Source organism: Ammospiza nelsoni, chromosome 14, assembly GCF_027579445.1.
Source record: "Ammospiza nelsoni isolate bAmmNel1 chromosome 14, bAmmNel1.pri, whole genome shotgun sequence".
NCBI lineage: Eukaryota > Metazoa > Chordata > Aves > Passeriformes > Passerellidae > Ammospiza > Ammospiza nelsoni.
Genome location: NC_080646.1, coordinates 5527776 through 5551494, shown reverse-complemented (window position 1 = coordinate 5551494; position 23719 = coordinate 5527776). Strand labels below are relative to the sequence as shown.

At 40.8% G+C, this 23719-nt stretch overlaps 1 protein-coding gene across 1 annotated transcript in view; it reads left to right on the top strand.

Moving 5' to 3' along the window:
• The window catches only part of MCTP2 (multiple C2 and transmembrane domain containing 2), a 117827-nt gene extending 95284 nt beyond the window's left edge, over positions 1-22543 (top strand). Inside the window, exons 20-24 of the mRNA XM_059482272.1 lie at positions 2813-2854; positions 12737-12846; positions 15190-15299; positions 17640-17737; positions 19941-22543. Coding sequence (XP_059338255.1) covers positions 2813-2854; positions 12737-12846; positions 15190-15299; positions 17640-17737; positions 19941-20009 — 429 coding nt within the window. The 3' untranslated portion in view covers positions 20010-22543. The remainder of the gene's footprint in view (positions 1-2812; positions 2855-12736; positions 12847-15189; positions 15300-17639; positions 17738-19940) is intronic.
• The last annotated feature ends 1176 nt before the right edge of the window (positions 22544-23719 follow it).

Genomic DNA, 23719 nt, shown 5'->3' with positions numbered 1-23719 from the left:
ATTTCTGGCAGCCCCAGTTTGCCCCGGGTGAAGCATCACACATTCTATTGGCATTAAGTTGATTGTGTGGCTAAACAACACTCTTGTTTCAAAGTTACTGAAAAGAAACCTCAACCCTCTCAATTTTCATTATTCAATTAGAGCAATAAAACATTCAGAGTAGTAGGAGAAGAAGATGAGAGTGTGTAGGAGGTGGATTTCACTTACTAAATACCTACAAACATTTTTAAGTAGAATTAAAAAAGGTTTGCAAAGCAGCAAGTTCCTAAAAGCCATTCCCCTCCTGCCACTGCACTCTGCAAGACACTCATGATTCGTGTTTCACAGAAGAGGAAAGTCAGTAGAATCCAAAAGAAAGTGTAGTTCTTTTAAGCCTTGTCCTGTGATCTGAGGTCTTAAGAAGCTTTTATTCCTCTTTCCATCCTCAGCTCTTAAAGACCCAAAAATTTTTTGGTTTTTTCCCCCAGAAATTTAAGCTTTGGTTTTTAACTTGGGAGAAAGGAAGGTTTAAACACAGAAATAATCACCAAGTGTGACAAAGTCCTACTGTTGGGGTATGAAATGATTGTTTGATGTTGACTACTGTCTTTAACAATGGTAATTTGAGCTAGAAAGGAGAGTAAATTCATGAATATCCATAATATTCTGTTTTTAAAAGGGAAATAAATACAGTAATGAAATGGAAGTCAGAGAATAGCTTCCTTCTAACTTTTGATTAAAAGATAATTGGCTTTGGTAACCATGAAGAATACCTTTACCTAAAATGAGTCAAGTGGCATAGTATCCTATAATTAAAAAATTCAATGGCATTTTTATTAGTTTTTGTGTGAAAAATTTGCTCCTGGTTTAGTTTTCATCCACTTCCAAGTGGAAAGATTCTTAGAAAACAGGAGAAGTTGCATTATCCAGACCAGAGGAGGCTTAATTTGAAAACATGGTAAAAGAAATGCCTTTCTTCAGTTTCAGCCGAGTCCAGAATAATGCAGAAAGATACTGTGTGTCTTCAGTGACTACTTGATTTCATCAAGAAAAGCAGAGCTTCCCATGTGGGAGAATCCCAGGCAGACAGATGTTTTTGTTTTTAATACAAAAGGCACTAAAACTAACAATAATAACCTACCCAGAAAAAAAAAAAAAATACAGAGAGGGTGCCTTCCAGCCCCTTCCCTCATCCTGTGGTGAGTTTGTTGCATATTCAGGTGAGGAGAGTCTCACATGAGACAGAAAAATTGAGCAGAGCATCAGATGGACTCTGCAAAAAGGCTATTTCTAAAAATACAGCTAATTGTGGTAATACTAAAGAAAGGTCCATCAGGAATTTGGCTCTTTTCCTGTCACACATTCTGTAAGCAGTGCCATGCCATGAAATTCAGGGGTGCATTTTGCATAAGCAAAATCACACGTCTGCCAAAGTGCTTTGCAGGATTGGGATCATATGGAACAAGTAGTCAAAGTGCCTTTAATATTACCTGATTCCTTTTTTATGTGTGTCTATGATTCTAACCATCTGTAGGTCAAAAATAGACAATCAGGTGCTAGCCCCAGTCACATCTGTCCTGCAGATGAGAAAAGGTTTTCTTCAAAATACCAATGCTTTTTACACAGTCATTTATTTGTTTTTTGCTTCTTCAGGCCTTGGCTGGATATTCACTGCCTTTGGTTTTTGTGTGCCAGCACATGCATTTTGTGTGTACAGAGGAATGCAAGCAAGAGTCTTTGCAAAAGTGAACCTCAAATTCTCTCTGATTTCTGTGCTATAAAATGTGAATAACAGTATTAACCTTGTACTCCTGATCCACTTGCCAGGAGGCTAAATTCGTGAATATTGGTAAAATGTTTTATGATTTACAGATGGGGAGCTTCTATAGAAATTTAAACCATGATCAGTGTTAATTCAGCTGCTCAGGGTATTGCAAAGAGCCAAAGAATAAATCTGGCTATCTGAACTCCCAGTATCTTTTACATTCTAGATGAAACTGCTTTTCAGAAGAAAAAAAGAAATTTAAAAACTCCAAAAGAGAAACACCCAACCCCCTAAGAAACCCGAAATTCAAAACATCTTTTTATTGTGATTCTTCACATTCTTTGCATGTTTTCTGTATTTAAACTTGTAGTACACAGATTCAAATGTAGCTATTAAATAACCAAGAAAAAAAACCTGGAGGACCCTGTTAAAGGCTCAGCTTGTTAAATACCTGAATTGAAAGCCAAGTGCTCCTAATTCCAAGCCCTCGCCAAGTCTTTTGTTTTCTGTCCTACCTGTCAGCACACAAGTTAAAGGGAGGAAATAATGCTGCATAGAAATCTGACTGGGATTCTATGTGAGATTGATTATGTTCACACTAATGTGTTTTCTAAAGTCTAATGTTGCAGTAATGGCCCTAAAGGGAGGGAGCAGTCATTGTGGCAGTGGGGATGGAACAAGTTGAGTATAGAGTCCTCAGCCTTGACATACCAGTTGGTTCATTTGCAAGACTGAGAACAAAGCTGTTTACAGATAGTAAAAGTTGGCAATGTGTTTGAAAGCCTGTTGCCTTCAGATTACTGGACACGGCCACTAATGCTTTATTTAGACTTAAAATTTGTATAGGGTATTGCATGCTTTGTTCAGAATACCACAAAAAAGAAAAGTCCTTGAATAAAGAACACTGTTTTGGAAAGGAGAAAGTGGTGGGTTTTTTAAATGACTTTCAATAGAAGTGGGAGAAAATTGTATAGTGAAACTTTGTGGGAGTATCATAAGCTTTTTGAACATTGCCTGTCACTAAAAAATAATTGTTGTGTTTTGTAACATGGACATCTGCTTCTGCAGGAGCTTATGGGCTTGTATGAAGAAGAGGATGAAGATGATAAGGTAAGCATATCTCACGACTGTGTTGGCTAGAATCAGAGGAAAGGTGGGAGAACACAAACAAATAAATCTCTCCATAAATCTTCAGTTATTGTCTGTATTAAAAGAGTTGTCAGCAGTTTGCTGCTTGGCAGGTTCGAAAGCAGGAAGGGTTTGGTTTGTGTAGCATCCCAGAGCTGGTGATACCTGTGCGAGACCTGAACAAGAACTGAGTGTGAGCAGCCCCAGGCTGAGCCTGGCCTCTCAGTGGGCACACGCTCATGGATGTTTGGTGCAGGAGGTGCAGAGATGCACGCAAGGATGTGCAATCCCCCCTCGCTGCTGGTTGACATTCCCCGCTAATGGCTTTCCCCAAACAATTTGGCATTTCCACTTCACTAGGCCAGAATTGGTGTGATTTGTGGAGGGCTGGTTAGAATTTTCTCAGCATTTCTTTCAGAGCCTGGGAAAAAAAACAGTTTTAGTTCAGCAGCTGAAATGTGGAAAGAATTGGAATTGGCAAGGCCTGTTTTTTATTTTATTGGAACATACTTACTCATTCTTCTCACTGTGAAAAATTCATTGGATTTTTTTCCAAGTTTATCAAACCACAGTGACAAATGATAAAAGGATTAGAGGGCATGACATATGAAGAAAGATTAAGAGAACTTAATGTATACAGCTTGAAAAAACATAAGTAAGTGAAGGAGGATCTGATAATCTATAAATACTTTAAAGCTAAAAGGTGAGGAATTATTTAACGAGCAACAGCATGCAAAGGAACATTAGCTGTTAGGAAAAAAATGTTCATGAGGGGATGTGAAACTTTCAAATTGCATACTAAGTTAATAAGACTCTTCTTGAATATTCTGTGTTTTAAAAATGCTACAGTGAAATTGTTGATCATTAAGAAGCAAATCAATAATGCAGCTAGCGAGTGCACCTTAACTCTTCTCAGTCACAGACCCTAGGAATGAAGCTCAGCAGACTAATTGATGGGAATAGTTATTTAAATTTAACTTGCTTCTCTGCTGTGCTTATATTTTAATGAGCAGCCAGAAATCCATCAAAGTTACAAAGTGAAGTTTAGGCAATCCAGCTGAATTACAGGTTTCTTGCAACACACAGTAGTTGTTTAAATGTTCTCATTTATAATTTACTCTTTGTATTGTAAAATTTGTCAAGTGAATGGACCAATATCTGAAACTCTTCAAAAGCTGCTAAATGAAAGTTGCATCTTTTTCAAAAGAATACTGTGTATCTGTAGAAGTCAATAATTTCTATTTAGTGGGTATCTGGTTCTAGACATTTGTGTTATTTGTGTGATGCCTAAAGGTGTAACTTATTCACTGTAACAATCCCATTTATTTTTTTTTTCTATTTTAATATTCCTGTTTTTCCCTTGCATGTGCTGAGGTGGGAAAAGAGAAGTAAGAATGTACTAAATAGGTATCAAATCCTCTGTTTCCTGTGGTGTGCAATAGATTCATTGCTGCTAAGATATTCTAGGTTACATTTGCCCTACATTTAACTCCAGTGACTTTGGTTCTCTCTGTACAAATACAACAGGGTCACTTCAATATGGATTTAATGAACTTCGTTTTTGTCTCCCTCCAAACAGCTTCGCTGTTATTCCCTTTCTTGGCTTATTTTACCAAAGTGTGCAGGTTTGGTAAAACTCCTGGGAGTCAGCATTGAGCTGTTGATGGTTTGGCCTTGTAATTTTTAATGGGAGCTGCCTCTGTCTCCATTCCACACAAATTTCAGGACTCTCTGACACAGAGCTGGTAGCACTGGCTAAAGCCTCTCACAGCAGATAGCCCCAGCAGGCTTTCTCACGAAGATAACACTTTACATCCCAACATTCCAGTTCTTATGGATGGAATTCTGGCACAGAGTTGCTAGAAGAGACAATTGCCAGCCCCTACATTTGTCCCATGGCCAGTGCTGTCAGAATTGCTTTAATGTCTTTACTGTGCCTTGTGTGTACCCCCGTGCAGCAGTGATGGGCCATGCTTGCACTCCCATGACTTGCATCTTCAAGTACATTAGGTACATCTTTAATTACATTAGGTACATTCTAAGATACTTTTCCAAGTCTGAGGGTGGCCAGTGCTCTCTGGGGAGTGTAAGAAAAATGTAATTTTATGACACTATCTCATGGCAATGTCAACATTTAAACAGACAAGTCTACTTTAAAAAGAAGTCTGTGTATTTTTTTTTCCTCCCTAATACAAGAGCTCCCAAAGTTGAAATCTGCTAGTTGGGTTGTGGTGTACGAGGTCACTGTTTCTGTTTCCTGTCATCCTGCTGTATCAAAATACTTGCACACAGAGCCCTTCTGGGTTCTGCTGCCTGTTAGACATAACAGACCGTGCTTCTGGGAATTGTAACACACCCTCGAAGAGATGAACTGTTTACAAATTATAAATACACAGACACTTAGTTCAAAAACCCAAGAGCAGATTAACTCCCTCCACCTAGACTATCTGTCTTAAATGACAGGGCTTAATTGCTGACTCCCCCATCGTTTCCCCCTCTGCCCTCCCCACATACCAGCACGGAGGGCTGTAAAAGATAGCAGTGCTCTGTCCCTTTGGCACCAGCTCTTCCCTGGATAAATGCCTGCTCGGATTTGTGCCATCTCGGACACGGAGTTCAGGCTGTGTCCTGTCAGCTCTGGGCTCTGTCAGCCTCAGCAAGGATTGTTTTAAAATTACATCGCTGCAGCATCCTTGGTCTGCCAGTAAGAAGGTGTAGACAAGCTGCATGCAACTCAGTTTGTCTGATTCTTGACTAGTTCTATTTATTTTATTTTATTTTCTGTTTCTGATAATGACTGTAGAGTTTCAAGAACAGACAGTTACCCTGTGAATGATTGTGTCATAGCACCAGACTGAAAAGAGCCTTGGAGTCTTCTCCATTGTCTGAATAAAAGTTTACATCTCCGCAACAGACAAAGATTAATTTAGTTACATTTTCAGGTCTGGTAACTGATTCAAAGAAAATCAGAGACAAAAGTAAATCAACAACAATTTCTATGTGAAGTTTTTGTTGATTTTTTTTGGTTTTTTTTTAAGAGTTTTTGTCCTGTGGTGAGGCAGTGTAGTCCTGCTTGGCTAGTGCAATGTAACAGGGAAGAACCAAATGATACTGTGGCTTTAAGCCAAGTTATTTGGCAACTTCCAAGAAATGTTTAGTATTGGAAAAAAAACAGAAGTGGAAGAAAATCACCAAAGAGTAAAAATTCAATGCCTTTAATGTAGGAAATTCTCTGTCAAAAATAGGTACCGAAGATATACAAAGTTTTATGAACACAATTCAAAAAGACTCCAGCTGAACAAATTAAAGTCAAATCCATCCAGTAGCAAAGAGCTGACATTTTCCATTTGAGTTAGATTCAGCATGTGGAAACCTTCCGTATGGATCTTATTTGTACGGGTGGATTACGATGAAAATTGCATTAATTTTCTCCGCAGTAAAGGTCAGTAATTGAAACATGAACCAAGAGTCTATTGTGTAAGATGCTATATCCCCATACTTAGGAAAGGTCATTCAAGACAATATCATCTCATTGTTTTCTTCCCTGGAAGTATAAATAATTTCATTAATTTTTTTTTTCTTTTTCTCTTCAATACAACAATTGCAATATAATATTTCAACATCCCCCATTAAGATTGCTGAAGAGAAGTGATGGTAAGGACTTGAAAATGCCCTGTGATAGACAGGGTATGTTCAGACTGACAAGGAGCATCCATGTCCTCCAGAAAACTGTGGGCAAGAAGACCCAGTGCAGGGGTTGCTTTGGTTTTGCTTTGCTCTTTTCCTGGGAGCCTTCTTTGTACAAGAAACTGGAAGTTAAATGGTCTCTTTTAAAATCTTATTTGAACAGCAGCATTGTCCAGGGCTGCTCTTATCTGTAGGCATCCCATAAACTGGCACAGTTCTTATATCAGTGCCATGAGCCACCCATTCATAGGTTTAGAGGTGGAGGAGAGAATGGTGGTAGAGAATTCTCCCTCATAAAGAGGATTGCCTGCCTAGATGTAGGTAAAAGCCAACACTGCAATTTCTCTAAATCTCTGGAAAAATTTAAAGTAGCACTAGGCAGGTCACTGGACCCAGCAGATGAGCCTCAGGGAGTTCTCCTCCCTTAAAAATTCCAACTGTTCATAATATTGTTAAATTTTATTTTGAATTGGCCAGATATATGAATAGATACCTCTTTCTCCTGTACCCCAAATTGCTGAAGGTCATTACCTAGATTATAGATGATGATCCAGGAGTTTTAACTCTAATAACCATGTGATTGTTCTTAAGTCTCATGTGTTTCCAGGAGAAAGCACTTATTTTGACAAAATTTATTTTCTTTCTCTTTCCAGTTTTTAAATCAAAGATGACTGATGACTTTTATCTCCATTCAGGATTGATTCTTGCTTCTTAAGCATGTGTTCCTCACCTGAATTGTGTTTTATTCTATTGTGACTGCTGATACTGCTTGAAAACCTGTGGCAATACCAGTGAAGTTTTGGGTTTACAGGTCTGTGAAAACGTGAGCATGTACAGATAATGCTTCTTAAACCCCCTGCATTTCATGCCTGTGCATAGAGAAAGAAACTGAATTATGACCAAGAGTTTTTCACATAAGATTTTTCTTGGGCTTGGCTTAGGAGAATTTTGCTGGTCCCCTGTGCATGGATGAAATTCATCTAATGCAGGCAGAGAAAGTGCAGGCATGGCTGGACAAGGCATGGAGTGGTCATCTTCTGCCCTTCAGGGAGTGTTCCCCAGCCTGAGCTGTAGGATGATGCGCTATTGCCTTCCAAATGTGTCCTTTTAAGACCAGTGTTGCTCCCCTTCATACCAGCCTGAAGTGATTCTATTGGCTCTGGTGGAATTATTCCAGATTTCACACCTTTTTAACTGAGAGCATAAATTGACCTGTACGTGTCGCATTTCCTCTATTTGGCGATTATTTCGAGTACGCTTGGATCCGCTAAATTTCCGCAGGCAGGCAGGCGGGCACGTTTGCGGCGTGGCGTTAATAAACGAAAAGATCCTGTGATGCACAGTTGCAGGGCCGCACGAGGCAGTTGCTCAGAGCTTGGCGGCCGTCCCCTCGGCGTGCCCGTGCTCCCCTGGGCACGCAGCACAGGGCAGGGCAGTGACTCAGCGAGGCGCATCGCTGGGCTCCGCTCCGCAGCCCTTGGCTCCCACCGAAGGCAGGAGCCCGCTCAAGGTTGCTGTGGTGACTGTTTGCACAGCTCTGCCTGGAATTCGTCTCCGCTACCAAGAGACTGTCTGTCACTGCATGGCTGCCACCTCCCACAAGAGCTTCGTTCTGCTGCTAGACTGGAGCGGTAGTGAAGTGTTCCCTGCTGGCAGCAGAGGCCAGTGGTCTGCTGTTTACGCCCAATAAAATCCTTTTGGTTTCAGAAGTTCTTCGTGGACGAGTGTTTTGGCCCTGAGATGTTTTTTTGGCACAGCTTTTGCTGGACACCGGTAAGGTCTGAGGTTTGTAGTCCAGCAGAGAGCAAGTTGCAAATTAAATCCAACTTTGCCCAGCTCTGCTTTTCCCTAAATAACTACAGCATGTTTTGTTTTTTGTTTTTTTTTTTTTTTTTTTTAAGCAGAATAATAGTGGAGCAAAAAGGAATGCATGCCTGAGCTATTTTCCTTTCTTTTCCCTTTCCATCAATCTTGTTTGTTGCTGATACACTGAAGAATTAATAACTGGTACATTAGATAAATCCTGGTAAAACATCACCCTAATGTGCTTGTAGCAGCAGTAGCATAATGAGACAGCTACTGTAAGAAAGCTAATCCTGAAAGTTAGGCCAACCCAGGGCTTGGCAGACTAATTCTTCCAATCCCTGAAGAGATCCAGGATTTTCATTCCTGACTGAGCTGCCTGTATCCTGTTTTCTTCCTCCTTTTCATTAATCCATATTTATGTTTTCTCCTCCCCTTTTCCTCATCTTTGCCCCCAAGTGTTCCTCAGCTTTATATATTGAGTTCCCCTTGGCATGCCAGAAATCTGCTGATGAATACCACTTGTTTGAAAGTTGCATGCAAGATTTTTCTCTGCAAGTGTTTTCTATGAAATCCAAGTGAGCAAGTATTATGTAGAACTTACCCATGGCTTTAAGCCTAACTTTTCCTTGTGTGCATATGATACTTGCAGTATACATCAGAAATACACTTAGAGAACAACAGCAAAATTTGTCTGTGCAATTGGAGCATTGCTTGCTGCTTTGGATGTATCCAGAGGAAAAATATTTGAAGGATAGATTTAAAAAATAGGAAACAGCTTTCTGTAAAGATGAAAGCTATTAATCATTGAAACAAATGATCAAAAGAAGTTAGGGGATCTCCACCATCCAAGCTTTGAATTCAGTAATGGATGCTTGGCTAGAGAAGAAGCACTAATGGGTGGCATTTGGCCTTTGTTCCAGAGCAGATGATTGAAGAATTTTGCCTTCAGTGTCTTCCCCCATAACTCTTAGGATTTTTCCCTCGCAAGAGCAGCTCTGACTGCTGCAGCTTGCCTGTTGTGAATTGCTGTGTGAGTGCTGGGGACATCTTGTCCTGCTCTGCCCCATATTCCCACTCCTTTAAAGTCTTCGGCGTTGGGAGCCCCTCCATGCTGTGGCTGTGTGAAGGTTTCTTTTGCAACTGACCCTAAATGTCTCAGAGCAGCATGAGCTCCTTCTGGGGAAGGGAGATCTCAGAGCTGTGGTAGCTCTTTGAGTGTGTTTATATGTCCTGTTTAACTCTTGCATATTTGAGAAATAGAAAACTCTAGGAGCATCTTCTTGTACAGCAGAAATTTGGTCTCTTCATTTCTGATTTCAAGTTGGTGTATGTTAGCTGCAAACAAAAGACTTAATTTCTGAAATTGCTGGGTCTTGGTTGGTGTTGTTTTTTTTTTTTTCCCTCCCCTGACACACTTAATCTTTTGTAAACCCCCTTTTGTGGTTTTGTTCAGGCAATTAACGTAGAAATGAAGGATTCTTAAATCAGGAAATGCAAGGAAGAGTTGAAGTAACACACTGATTATATAATTAATTCTCAGCTGTAAATTCATTTTGATGGAGTTAATTCTTTCCCAGAGGCTGGAGACCAGTTTTGGTCCACCCACAGTGCTGTAATCAGCTAAGAAATAAAGGACACAAAGGCCTTGAATTAATGGAAGTTATCACAACTGGTTTTAGGGAAATAATGCCAGAAACAGGCAGGATACTTTGTTTTCAATTCATGCAAAAGCTTCTGAGCTGCGATCTTAAGCTACAGGTATCCAAATCCAGTTTTCAAGCAGTGTAATAACATGGAGTCCAAAAGAAATCAGAAAGGAATGACACCTGGAGAGAATGGAGAAGAATTGTCTGGGTGATGGGACATTGCACGGATGAAGAAGTGTGTGAAGTGGAAGATGTATTTTGGATTCTTTCTTTACATTTTCCATGAACATGGCAATGTTCAGATATAGCTCTCTCTATGACAGTTGTCCATTTACTGATAAATAGGGTCCAGTGACTGTCATCCTGATGGACTCTTACTGCTTCTGACAGTGTTTTCTGAGGTGCTGGCTTCACAAAGCATAAACAACACTCCAAAGCCTAAATAATTTGGAAAATCCCATTTGTTGTACTTCATTTGTCTGCTCCTCTGTTGCTTAACCAGTGACCTAATAATCCTGTCCATGTATTTAGACTGCAGGTTTCCAGAACCAAAGAAAAATAATAAAGAAATGACGTTGACAAATTCCCAGGATTTTCAAACAATTATGCCCATCATGCGTACACACAGTTGCAGCCTGTTTTCTCTTGAATAACTAATTTTATTTACAAGGTTTTCTAATCCCAGTTTGTCTCTGCCTTTACATTTATTTGCCGTATTTTGCATCAGAAATTGAAAGTACTCTTGTCCAGGGGTGATTTTAGCATGCAGCCAGGTGAGCATGGGCATGCAGTTGTCATAACTTAGGGACTGGCAGTTTCTGGTTTATTTATTTTTATTTTCTGGCTCTGCTTCGTGGCTGCAGAAGGAGTTGTGTTGTGTTGTGTTGGTTAAACTGTGTTATCACCACATCTCTGAGCTCCATCGAGGATGTGTAAATGAAGTCAGCATGATGCAGGCAGAGCTGGCAGATGATCTGCCTTGCAGCTCCGGGCAGCAAGAGTAGGCTTGCCCTGCAATATCACTTCATTTAAGTGGTTTCTTTACCCCTCTGCCTGAATCTGGACAGAATGAAATTCCCACTGTCTGGTTTTCCATGAGCTGCTCCTCAGCTTCTGCTTGCAAATTTGGTGGGAAAAAAGCCAGCTATGGCCAAAGGACTGTTGTACCATTCCAGTGAGGAAATAGTTAAATATAATTTCAATGTGTCATTTACATTTGAGCCTAACGAGATTATAACTGGAGCTGTGTGAAAATGACTTTTTGGTGCTATTTTCACATAAACTGACTATTTATTTATTTATTTTGTTCTGGGGTTATTTCACACCCCAAGGGTTTCATTTTTTGTTGGTTGTTTTATTAATGTAAAAATACTCATTTTCACACCCAAATGTGTGATTATTTAAAATGCTGCTTCTATTCATTGTGCACTGACTTGCAACCTAAAGGCAAATATTCAAATGTCTGGAGCTTGATAACTCCATGGTGGTTTTGGCTGGCTTTTTAAACTCAGAAATTGCTGGGAAGAGAAATGGGCAGCAAGTAATTCAAAGAGGGATAAGGGCTGCATTCCCATGGCTGCCTCTCAGCATCCAGGGATGGGTCACAGGTTATTCCAGCACCCTCTGCAGAGTGCTGCCCTGCCTCAGCCCCATACAGACCCTCTGCTAGCTTGGTGATGCCAAAATGATGGAGCAAGAGCCCTCTCCTCTGTGGCCCTGTGTGATTTTAAACAGCCTCTGACCCTGTCCTGCATGGAGGAGGAATGTGGATGGCATTCCTCTTTACCATCATCTCCCTTCTCTGGGAACAGATTGGTTAAAAAACAGCTTAAAATGATTTGTTCGTTCGTTTTTTGTTGTTTCTTTTTTTTTTATTTCTAAATTGGACTGATTTTTAAGTGTCTAAATGTGATGTAAAATCGGTGTCCAGGGCTCTGCATTTTGTAATAAGTGAATGTTTTGCTGATTTCTTGCAAGAATATCTGCAACCACGCCAATTTGCATGCCTGTATGTGTGTTAGATTGCTGGCAAAGAAATGCTGAATGCTGATAATTGTATACTGGTTTTCAAGCCTGATTTAAGTAATTTTGATTTTTAATTCATTCTGTGCTTCCTTTTTATTTCTGCACATGTGTAGTAATGTCCTGTAATGTTGTTGCCTAAAATAAGCAGTAAGAAATGAAGTTGAGATGGCCGCTGCAAAGGGAAAATGACATTTTTTTTTCCTTTGATCTTTTTTTTTCCCCAGTAAAAGAATAAGTCTCTGTATACAGAATGCTCAAAAAATATTGCATTCACTATCTTGCTGCTAATTTATATACACAAACCAGCGTGGCTGTGAGGGGCCTACAAAGCTCAGAAATGTGATATTTAGAAGTTCTGCACAAGAATATTTTTGTTCTTGAGGAGCACTGAGCAGCCAGCACCTCTTGTGCTTTTGCACCCAATTGTGTGAAATCCTGGTGGAGATCCTGCAGCCAAGTTGTGTTAGAAGATGAAGAAACCTCTGCCCATGTGTTGAGGAAAAGGAAGAAAATACAGGGATCTATACAAATAATGTTGTTTCTGTGTGATAAACCCAGGGTGTTTGTTCTGTCCTTCCTTCAGTGAAATACTTGAGGTCATGGATGGATCAGCAGTGCTGGAAATCTTATTTTCACCATGTGTCTGTGAACACCCTAGCAAATTATTAAGAGTTTTGGTTTTCTGGTTTCTTTTGATTAGGAATCTGAGAAAAAGGGGCTGATTGAGAGAATCCACATGGTCCAGGAGATCATCATAGCTGTCCAAAGCATCCTGGAAGAAATAGCATCGTTTGGAGAGAGGATTAAAAAGTAAGTAATAACCTTTTCTTGCTTGACCATGACTTGCAATGAAGCAGAACCAGGAGGATCAAGGTGGAGTAATTGTCTTGCTCCAAAAATGGCTGAAAGGTGCAGCAGGCTAAGCCGGCCAGTCCCACCACTGCTTCCTCTCTTACAGTCTTTTATTCCAAAAAACCTTTGCAGAGCACAGAGGAGAGGAGAAGCAGTGTTCCTTACTGATGCAGCTTTCATGTTTGCCCGAATTTTGCTTGTTTGTGATGGGGTGGGGAGTCATGGATGCCACAGATGCTGCTTGAAGATGTGGGCACAGAAGCATCAGGTGTTTCTGCTCAGTCCCATTGCAGAAAGTGGGTGCTGGTGGTCAGTGTTGCCTTTCCCACGCCCTCCCCATCCTGACCTGGCTGTTGGGGTCACCAGTCACTTGTGTCCCTGGCCAGCACATTGATCTCCTTCTGCCTTTGCCATTTTGAGCTGTCTGCTTCCTGCTGCTGCCACGAGGAAGCCCAAAGGGGATTTTCAGGGTCTCATGGCAAGGGGGGGACACACAGAGAATATTTCTGACCTTACAAAGGAGGTGAAGAGCCAAAAATAAAAAAAAATCCCACGGACAAACACACACAAACCTTTTATAACTCAGTCTTTATTGGAGCTTAATTGATCCATATTGATGTCTGTTTTGAACACAAAGTGATGGTTTGTGACCGAGCCTCACTTTAATAAGGAGCTGGGTTCAAGCTAAAAATACAACAACCACATGTGCTGTGGTGCCACGCTGGACACCCCAGCTGGGGTGGAAGTGGCCCAAAGATGTATTCCAGTCTATGAACAGGGCACTGTTCTGCCCAGCTGCATGGCAGGAAGACTCCAAGCACTTAAACACTATTAATTCTTGCATTCATTTTGCTAACAATGGTCTTAAAGAACACGTTGGGTATTAATGTGGACGCCCGATGTGATTTCAGAAGGATTCTGTTGTAGCTCGGCAGTGATGTGCCATTAAAAAATTGCTATCAAAGTTTTTTTTGTAAGTGACAGACTGAATTGTGCTACAGTTTCCGTCTGTCACTCCAGTTACACAATCACAGGGAGTTTTCATAGTTTAACTCAATTGAGCTGTTTTGCTTTTTTTTTTTTTTTTTGCTTTAACTTAAGCTACATTGATTGATAATGATGGGTCCTCTCCCACCTATTTTTACTTAATATTTAATACGTCTATTGAAGCTTAAACGTAATTCTTGAAGCATCCTATTAATTTTGTCTGTCAAGGGAAGTTTGTCTTATTTTATAGCCTGATAAGTGGTCCAGATTCATTCTCTCTTCTTCCTACTCTGCATCATTGTGATATGATGAAGTTAGCAGGCAGATTGTGTGAAACAGAGATGCCCAGATCCATAAATCCTCCTGTGGACTAGCAGGCATCCTTGTAGTCCAGGTATCTCAATATTTGGTGCAAGGCATAGGGTTATGTCTTACAACAGCACAGGGGGAGCAAAGTAATTCCAAAGATGTGTTAGCAGTGGCTTCTCACCTTCAGTCCATCATTGACTTGCAGATGAGAGGTCTGAGTGAAATAAAATCCTGTTTTTCACTACAATGTGGCCAAAGCCTGAAATGCTGTAGTAACTGAGCCTTTCAGGAGTACTCCTCTTGGGAAAGATCCGATGTGGATTGCTGGAATGCAGAAGCTTGGGCTGCTGCTGGTTTATTGCAGCTTATCCAAGCCAGCATCCTATACTCAGTGTAGTAAAGAATTGCTGGAAATGTAAAGATATAGGACAAAATGTATATATATATATAGACAGATTTATATAGAATATTATGGCCCTAATGTTACGCAGAGAAATTACTCGAACTGCTCCTTCACAGTTTGGCATCATAATCAATCCAGTGCAAGTTATTTGCTGGGGTTGGCTCTGGCTACCTGCCACACCTGGGTCGTGCAGGGGACACACACCTTGTGTCACCCACTGTGACCCAGTGGCTCACCCTGTCTCCAGATCAGATTATCTGCTCATGCATAATGGAGAGCTGAGTGGCCAGCAGGGATGTGTAACAAGTGTGTAACATAGAAGAAGAAACAAAAACAACTCACGTGCCTAACAACTTCACTGAGCTCCCCAGAGCTCTTCTCTTTCCTTATCATGATATCTGCCTCTCAGATATCTCCCTTAATCCATTCTAGCATCCTGATGTAGGAATCTACTTATCCACCTTCCAAAGGGCCTGCAATTTACAGCGTGTCTGACTGCACCAAGCACTGCAAAGGAGTCATTAAATTATTATTGGGTAGCAGAGCACAGACAGTGTCCAAGAACAGAAATGTTGAGAGGGATTGTGTTTTTTTCCTTACAGCACATTCAACTGGACGGTGCCTTTCCTTTCTGTCCTGGCCTGCTTGGTCCTGGCAGCAGCAACAGTTATTTTGTATTTTATACCACTGAGGTACATTGTTTTAATCTGGGGTAAGTACTCCACTGTGTCTCATTTGTATGAGATAAATACAATATATGTCTACAGAGTGAAATCAAACAAGCTTTAAATGACCTGTTACACAGACAAACAAGTGCTGTTGCTTAGAGGTGAATAAAGATGTTATGAACTTCTTAAAATTACCATTTCTCCCCCCTGGGTTATCCGATAATTTGCTTTTCTTAGGGTTCTGTATAAGTTTCCAACAGCACCACAAGAAGAGCTTTAGCCTAGATAAGCTACTTTCAGTGTTATTATTCTTCTGCAGGAAAGTAATTAGCTTCCTGGTGCTGGAGCCCTCCAGCTGGGAAATGGTAGGAAGTGGACAAGATGTGTTTGCAGAGCTGGACCATGTGGATTTGGACCCTGGGAGCCTTTTGGGTCTGAGTATCCTGGCAGTCAGGACAGGCTGTGCCCAGTGGGACACACTGAGCATCTCCTTTTGTCATGGATTTGATAGTATTTGTATGAAGATACCTAATGAACTAAAAGAGGAGCTTTTAAAAAGCAAAACTTTCCTGGTGGCATTATGAAGAAATGTGAAGTCATCTTTCACAGAAGGAGATGGCATTCAAGGGCATAGGAGTTAGGGGAATGGCTTTAAACAGCAAGAGGGCAGGTTTAGATTAGATATCAGGAAGAAATTCTTTCTTGTGAGGGTGGTGAGGCTCACAGAGAAGCTGTGGCAGCCCCATCCCTGAAGTGCCCAAGGCTTGGTTGGACAGGGCTTGGAACAGCATGGTCTAGTGGAAGGTGTCCTGCCTGTGGCAGGGGGCTGGATTGAGATGGTTTGTAAGACTCCCTCCAAACCACTCCATGATTCCAGGTGCTGAAGGCTTTCTTCCTCTCCAAATCACCTCCTGTCTTATTTAGGGTGCTAACTTTTATCTCGCCTTGAGGTAGAAAGGTGTGGAGAGCACAGTGCAGGTAAATCCTCCCTGACCTGCAGAAGCTCAGCCCTGATGTGCCTCTGAGTTGTAGGGATCCCCTGTGACCCCTGGGCTGAGCCATCAGCTGCTGGCTTGGATGTGGAAAAGGGAGGGAATGAGAAGGTGGCATTAAAAAAAAAAAAAAAAGCCGTTCTTGGGCAACAGCAACAAAGAAATACAGGATTAAATCAAACAAAAGAAAGAGCAAAAAGAAATGGGAGAAATTGCTGGGAGTAAAAAGTTCAGTAACAAAATATTGTTGTTCCTGTATGGAAGACATGGTGAGTACATGAAAACTATACATCCATTCAACATCATCTAGAGTGACAGGGCCTTCAAATATGATACATGTTAAACAACTACCCTGTGGCAAGGCCTCAAAAGACCTTATGGTATTTTCTGTTTTTTAAAAATCAGGTACACAGAAAATTGTGTTGTCATTTTGCTACAAGTATATGGCTTAAAAGCTGAATCTCAGATGTGAAGCAGGTACATTTCAGGGAGAGGAGAAGGCTGGAGCAGCCATCATATTTGAAATCACTTTCAGGGAAACCATTATGAGATTTTGGACAGGGGCATGATGGAATTGAATGCTGTATTATGATCCTCAGAGGCAACCAACATTTGAATTTCTTTTGCTATTCTTTAAAATGGGTTAGCTGATTTTCTTCACCTAGAAGACCTTAAGAGAGGCAAGAGAAGACCTTATGAACTTCACATTAATATGATCATTACTCTCCCATGGATCTTCTGTCCAGATTAGGGAGGGACCACCTCTGCCAACTGCAGCTTTACTAGGTCCATGGAGATGGACTGCTATTGCTGCAGTTCATAAGCCTAATTATTTACACAAAGATCAAACTAAAGTGAGCCTTATCATAAGGTTTTTAATTGTTCCATAACATATGGGCAGTTTGGTCATTGTGGCTCTGCAAAAAGGGGATAAGCCATCAGGGATGGGGAAGGGAAGCTTTCATTTTCTGAAGAGATGGAAGGAAAATTTTTCCCAGTTATTTTCAGAGCCCTTCATTTGACCATGTAGGGTAGCAGATTTAACAGCACACTTGGTTTTCAGTGTGTGTATTCTCCCTATAGTATCCCTCAGGATGAATTCTTGCTGCAATCACTTTTCACCATGTTGTTGGCAGCACAACAAAGTAGAGAAATACCTTTACCAATGATGTCCTCCACTTCCTCCAGGAAGCACTTGTGAGTGATTCCACATGACAGGGACCATGTGTGTGGCTTTAAGTCTGAGGCACTGTTTTCACACTAATTTTTACTTGTGAATTCCCTTTCCCTCTCTCACCTTTCCTGAGCAAATTTAGAGGGAGGGAGTAGAAAAGGCTCGTATTATTTTGTTTGCCTTTATTTTTTTAAATTTTTTTTTTTTTTTTATCCTAGGCATAAATAAATTTACTAAGAAGCTTAGAAATCCCTATGCCATCGACAATAATGAGCTACTAGATTTCCTCTCCAGGGTACCATCTGATGTTCAAAAGGTAAGTAATGAATGGCCACAGCCAACAGAGGCAGGGAGTGACACTGAGAGCGGCTGGGTGCTCCCTTTGGGAATACAATGCCAAAGACTTTTGAATAAGGGAGATAAGGAATCTGGGGAAAATCCACAAAAGGAGGGGGGAGAGAGACTGTTGGGAGAGAGGGGAGCCAAAATCCTTTGTCAGAAGGATAAAATGATTGAGGAAAAATTATCCTGAAAAGACCTACTTAAAAATGATCTGGAAAATCACTCAGCGCGGTTACTGAGCTATGGTTTTCGTCACCTTTCTGCTCCGGTATTTGTGCAGAGGGAGGAGAAAAATAGTCTCTTTGATAGAGATAACCATCCAAAAGGATTTGCTGAATTCTCCTCTTTCTCAAGATAGGGGGAGGAATGGGGGGAATTATTTCTGTGACATTGTGCTTGAACTCCAGGCCTCCTTTGGACAATGCCCTGCTCATCTTTTTCTTTAAAGGAAACCCTGACATGTGTTTAAAATACTCTACAGTTGATCAGATCAATCTTCTACCATTATGGAATTATAAGTTTTAATCTAACCAGAATCTATCCTCCCTCAGTTTCAGTCAAGTCTTGTCCCTTCTCCCATTTCTTTGAAACAACAGCATTGTCTTCAGCAATCTTGCCTATCTTCCTGGAAATTATTTGAACAATAAATCCTTTCGAATGTCAAGATCTGTTTGTTTCTCTTGGAGGAGGGAACACAGTCTTGCTGGGTAATGAAGCCACACAATATAAAGGATTCTTTCTTTTGTTTTCACTGACTGGAATCTGTGTCCCCAGGCCCTGATCCTGACGCCCAGGATCCCTCTGACGTTGTGCCTTTCTCTGTGGCACTTTCCCTGTGAGGTGCTGCTCACTGGGAATAAGGGGATCACAATCTTGCCCATAGTGACTTTATGCTGTTGGAGACAGAAACTGAATTGCTCATGTGCAGTGTTGGGTTTTCCAACCCAAGCAGGGTTGGAAAAAGCTTCTTTATCTCAAGAGGCCACCACACTGGTTGGTGGCGGCACTAATAACTGGAAAGAAATCTCACCATGGACTGGTGGGAGGGAAGAACACTAAACAGGGGCAATCATAGAGCCATTAAGCTTCAGTGTATTTTTATTTGTTGTCATTGCTCTTGCAGAGGCCACTGGATTTGCAGTGATGGTTTGCATATGCCCTTTAAATGTTTATGTTTAAAGATAAGCTGCTTTTCTATTTATGCTTTATTTAACATTTACACTAACAACATTTCCTTGAATGGTTTCTATCATATTGGGATCCTTTGAGCTCTCCAAGGGAAGTGATCACCATTTTCTATGGGAGGAATGATAAAAGTTCCTTGCATGGGACAAACCTTGGAGTTTTCCACCAGTGCTGAAAATAGTGCCAGCCACACACTTTAGGGACAAGTCATCCATGGAAGCTCCAAAGCCCTTCTGCCTGCTTTGTTTTACATGTTATCAATGCACAGCATTTCACTGGGGTGCTGTAGTGAGTTAGAAATTACTCCTGTCTGTACTGTACCCCTTTACAACACATGTCTTGGACAAAAGACAGAGGAGGAGTGAAAAAGATGGCATTTTCAGCCAAATTTTCCACATGATTTCAGTGGGAATACTTTTGTCTCACACAACAGACAATTTGAAGATTACATCATCCTTGACATTTTACCACACATGTTTTAATCATTATATTGTATATGAATTTGTTTTGAAAGGTGGAGGTAGCTTTGTCCAGGTTCTATTTGGGAGAATACTTTCCTTTTTTGAAATTATTAAGTATTTCAGCATCCCAGGGTCTGTGTATGGTTTTGACAACTGTCATCTTACTGTCTATTGGGATCCACTTGAACTGAGACTCCTGAGAGAAGTTTATTAAACTAATAGGTTAATGCCAGAAAGATAAGGAAAACAACTCCCAAACCAAAACAAACCTAAAAAGATTTCTGAAATCAGGTAGAACCCCATGTATCTCATTAGAAAAATCTGCTTTTAATATTTTCGTTTCAAGAAATGATGCATGACTTCTCAAATCCTTCCTGCAATTAATCCCCCATGTTCCTGTGTTTAGAAAATGATTCATTACTTTTGAACCTTCCTTAGTTTCCCTGGGTTTGTCCTGGGGGAGCCATTAACACACGCTGCAGCGAGCTAGAGTTACCTAAGCGCGAACGTCATGCCTGTTTGTTTTTACAGGTGCAGCAGGCTGAATTGAAACCATCCAGCAGCTCCAGCCCCATCAGGAAGAAGCGGAGCGCGCTCTAGGATGCAGCGGGGTTTGGGAATGCAGCACCTCCCTCCCTGCACACACGTGCACGCACTGCACACCCCTCCCCTCCCTCTTGCTGCAGAACAACACTAGAGACACTGCCACGGACTTTCTCTTTCTTGGAAGATGTGGTTTTTTGATAAACGCCTATCTTGGGTTTCTTTTCTTGGTTGTCTTTTTGGCACGGAATCCCAAAAAAAGAGCAAGGTGAAACGTGAATTATTTTGTGGGATGGGGAGGAGAATGGAAGAGGATGGTGCAACTGCACCTTTTATTTTTCTTTTTTTTATTTCCCCCTTTGATTGCAGAGACAAGGCTGGATGTGGCAGCACTCCCTGTGTTATGTAGGAAGAGATAATTCTGCTTAGTGTAGCAGATCAGCTGAGCTGATGTGAGGAGATGCTCTGAACCAGTTTTTAACATATCCAACAGATTTACATTAAGATATGAAAGCTATTCTTTTCTGAGTTAAATCACTGTGCCTAGAAAGGTTTAAGCTCTGAATTAACGAGTCTTTGATACCCATCTTCTGTTCAAGCAGCGTACATTTTAAAAAGTTTTTTATCATAATTAGCAGAAAGAGCTAGGAGCTCCAACAGTATCTCAATATTTCATCCAGCACTTGTGGGTTTTCCTTTTTCCTTTTTTTTTAAATTCCTTTTTTTTTTTTAAAGCCCAGCCTGTGGTTAACTCTTTGTACACTGGAATCATCGGAGATCCATTGCTGGCAATGGATGCATGAAAACCTTATGCCGTGAAAGGATTAAGAGAAAAGGCTAACTCGGTGACCTGAAAAGACTCTGTTGGCTTGCCTTTTATAATTCCATCTCATCAGACATTTTCAGCATAGCTGTTGTTTTCCTGTCTAAATCCAGAGGGGTCAACACTACAGATCCAAGAGGAAAAGAAAAACCAACACTTTATAGCCTTAAAGAAACAAGTGCTTGTGCAGAAAGAGAGCACATGCCCAAAGAAGTGGTTGTGCAATAGGGTGCAGGCTTTGGTCCACCACTGATGTCTTCTTGCAGTCTTTCCTGGTGGTTCACAAGGAGAGGACCCAAAAGTGAAGTCAAGTGGAAACAGCAATGGAAAGACAGAAGAAAGGACCCCATTTTGTGTTCTGTGGAGAATGTGATTTTTTGCTTGCTTACCAATCTTTTAGCAATTGTGCATTTGCTTTATGTATTTCAGAAAATGAGCATTAGTCAGGTTGTTTGACTGGGGAAATTAAAACACAGAATCATGTGTAAAACCTGCTTAATTTTGCTGATACTGCAGCCCTTGGTCCTTTAGGTGCTGTGGGACATTTTGGGAGTGATTTGTCACCACAAGTCATTGGCAGCACGAGAGCTGGATTTGTTGCATATGATTCCCAGGCAGGGATTACCACCATCATTCCCTGGGGTAGTTTACAGTACAAAGAAATGCAGAAACCTGAGAGATAGGATTCTTTTTTACAAAAAAAAAAAAAAAAAAGGGTTTTGAAAGTCATCTAATAAAAGGTAGAATTGTTAAAACCTTTCTTATGGATTTGTGATCCAGATGGAGTTGTGTGTGGTTCCATATCACAATCTTGTGGGCTTGTTCCAGGAAATTTGAAGGAGGAAAACTAACAGCAGACTATCTTCCACTGGGTTATTAGGCAGATTCAGTAGTTTTTCCTAAGTTTATTTTTCAAAGTCCCACTGTGCCTTTGAATAAGGACAGGCACATTTTCATATACTTGATTGGCTAAAGCATGTATTTTGCTTATGCAAAGCTGTGTGTAGCTGCAAATGGAAGGATTGAGGAAAGATTATCCTGGTTTAAAAAGCCACAAAAATGGCTCTTTGTTTGCACGTGTGCTTGTGTACCCATGCATATACAGAGTTGTGTATAAAGAGTACATGTATAATGTATTTATAGGCGAGTGTGTGGGGGAAAATGGGTGAATATACAGATTTAAAAACCTTGAAAATGTTTATGAAAAATGCCAAAGATTCTAAAGCTTATCATCTCGCGTCTGTTCTTCTTCATTTTCTATCTTTCCCGGCATGTCTCTCTGGCTGAGCCAGATCTCTGCATGATTTGATTTACTTCAACTTAATGAAGCTGGTTGGAAAGAGCCTTGTAGAAATTACAAAATCTCCAGTAAATCTCCTTCTTGTACATACAATAGATGTCCACGGAACCCTTTTGTTAAACCAGTTTCTCAATCTTCTCTGTAAACAATGCCTCATTGTCTCGCTTCAAACTATCATCTGGTTTATCATACTGTAATCTTGTCATTTTGTAAGGACCAAAGTCAGGCATATTTAAGCAGGCGTGTGGGATCTGATCATTGATTTGAGTGAAAACATTCAACTACAGGAACAACTGTTTATTTATTCAGAAATTCAGATTGATGCTTCAATACTTTAGAGGGTTTTTCTGTAGGTTTTTCCACATGGAACTGATTTCTGTTCAGGAGACAGGGTGATATCTTTTTATTCTTTTTTTTTTTTTTTTTTTTGGTGTAGATATGTTGGGTTTCAGAATAATTTGTGTTAATTGTTTTGCTGGAGACATACCAAATGAAGGGATTTGGATGGTCCAGTACCTATATATGTTGTGATGAGCTCTTTGTTTTGATAAATGCTGTTTGAAATGCAATAAACATTTGAGGTTAAGCTGATGCTTTTAATTTGTCTGGATTAGGAGATGTGTTTCTCATTCTTTGCAAAATGCTGTGCTGTAATATTTAGTATCTGACTAGGTGTGCAAAGACATCCCCTGGCAGTGCTGTGTAACCATTCACACTGGAGTTTGTTTGGAGTAAGCAGTGTAAGTGCATCTCCTGCTGCAGCAGCAAATGAGGTAAAGCCTCATCTCACCTGCCTACAAGTCTTTAGTGGGATTTTCTATTCTCTACTTCTAGGAAAGGAGGGTTATGTATTCTTGCTGCACAGTTCACTACCAAACTCTATGTTCAGATTTGTCATGAGATTCTTAAAGCAAGACTATCTCTCTGTGTCCATTTCCCCATGCAAATTATCAGGTTTTGCATTTTTAATCTATTTAATGTATAGCATGAAATTAAAAAATTACATTTTTACTTCAAGGTACTTGTTTCAGGGCACTTGCAGTCTAAAGTCTTTAAGACCAGAAGCCATTCAGAAGTTCCAGTCTAACTTTGGGTCTTTTGGATTGTAGAATCATGGAGATGTGGGAATGTGAAGCGTGTCCACTGACTGTACAGTGTGTAGATAACTGGGTCTGACATGTATGTGCAAATGCAATATTTACATTTGCCCAAACACAAGGTGCTGCTGAAGCTTTGGTTTTTTTTGGAATATTCATGAATAAGTCTGAGGACTTGGCTTCCCTATGGATTATTGTTAGTGAAAGTCAATCACTGAAACACACCTTGTGGGAAGCAAGCAAATAACTGAGTATGGCACAGCTGGAAATGCCGCACACCTTTCCTTTTTCTCTGCTTGAAAATCTCTGATTTTAACCTTCAGCCACAGCTCTGCTTCCCCCTCAGTCACCTACTGAGCCACCCCTGAAGCAGAGGAGAGCCCAGGCTTTGTCCTGCTGCCCAGGGATCCCACTGGAGCACACCAGCATCCCTGTGCATGGCTCTCCCCATGGAATTACACTGGCTGCTGCCAATTCCCTGCCTGGGGTAAGGGTACAGCAACTCCCTGAGCTGGGCTGTCCCACTAGAAAACAGAGCCTTGCCATT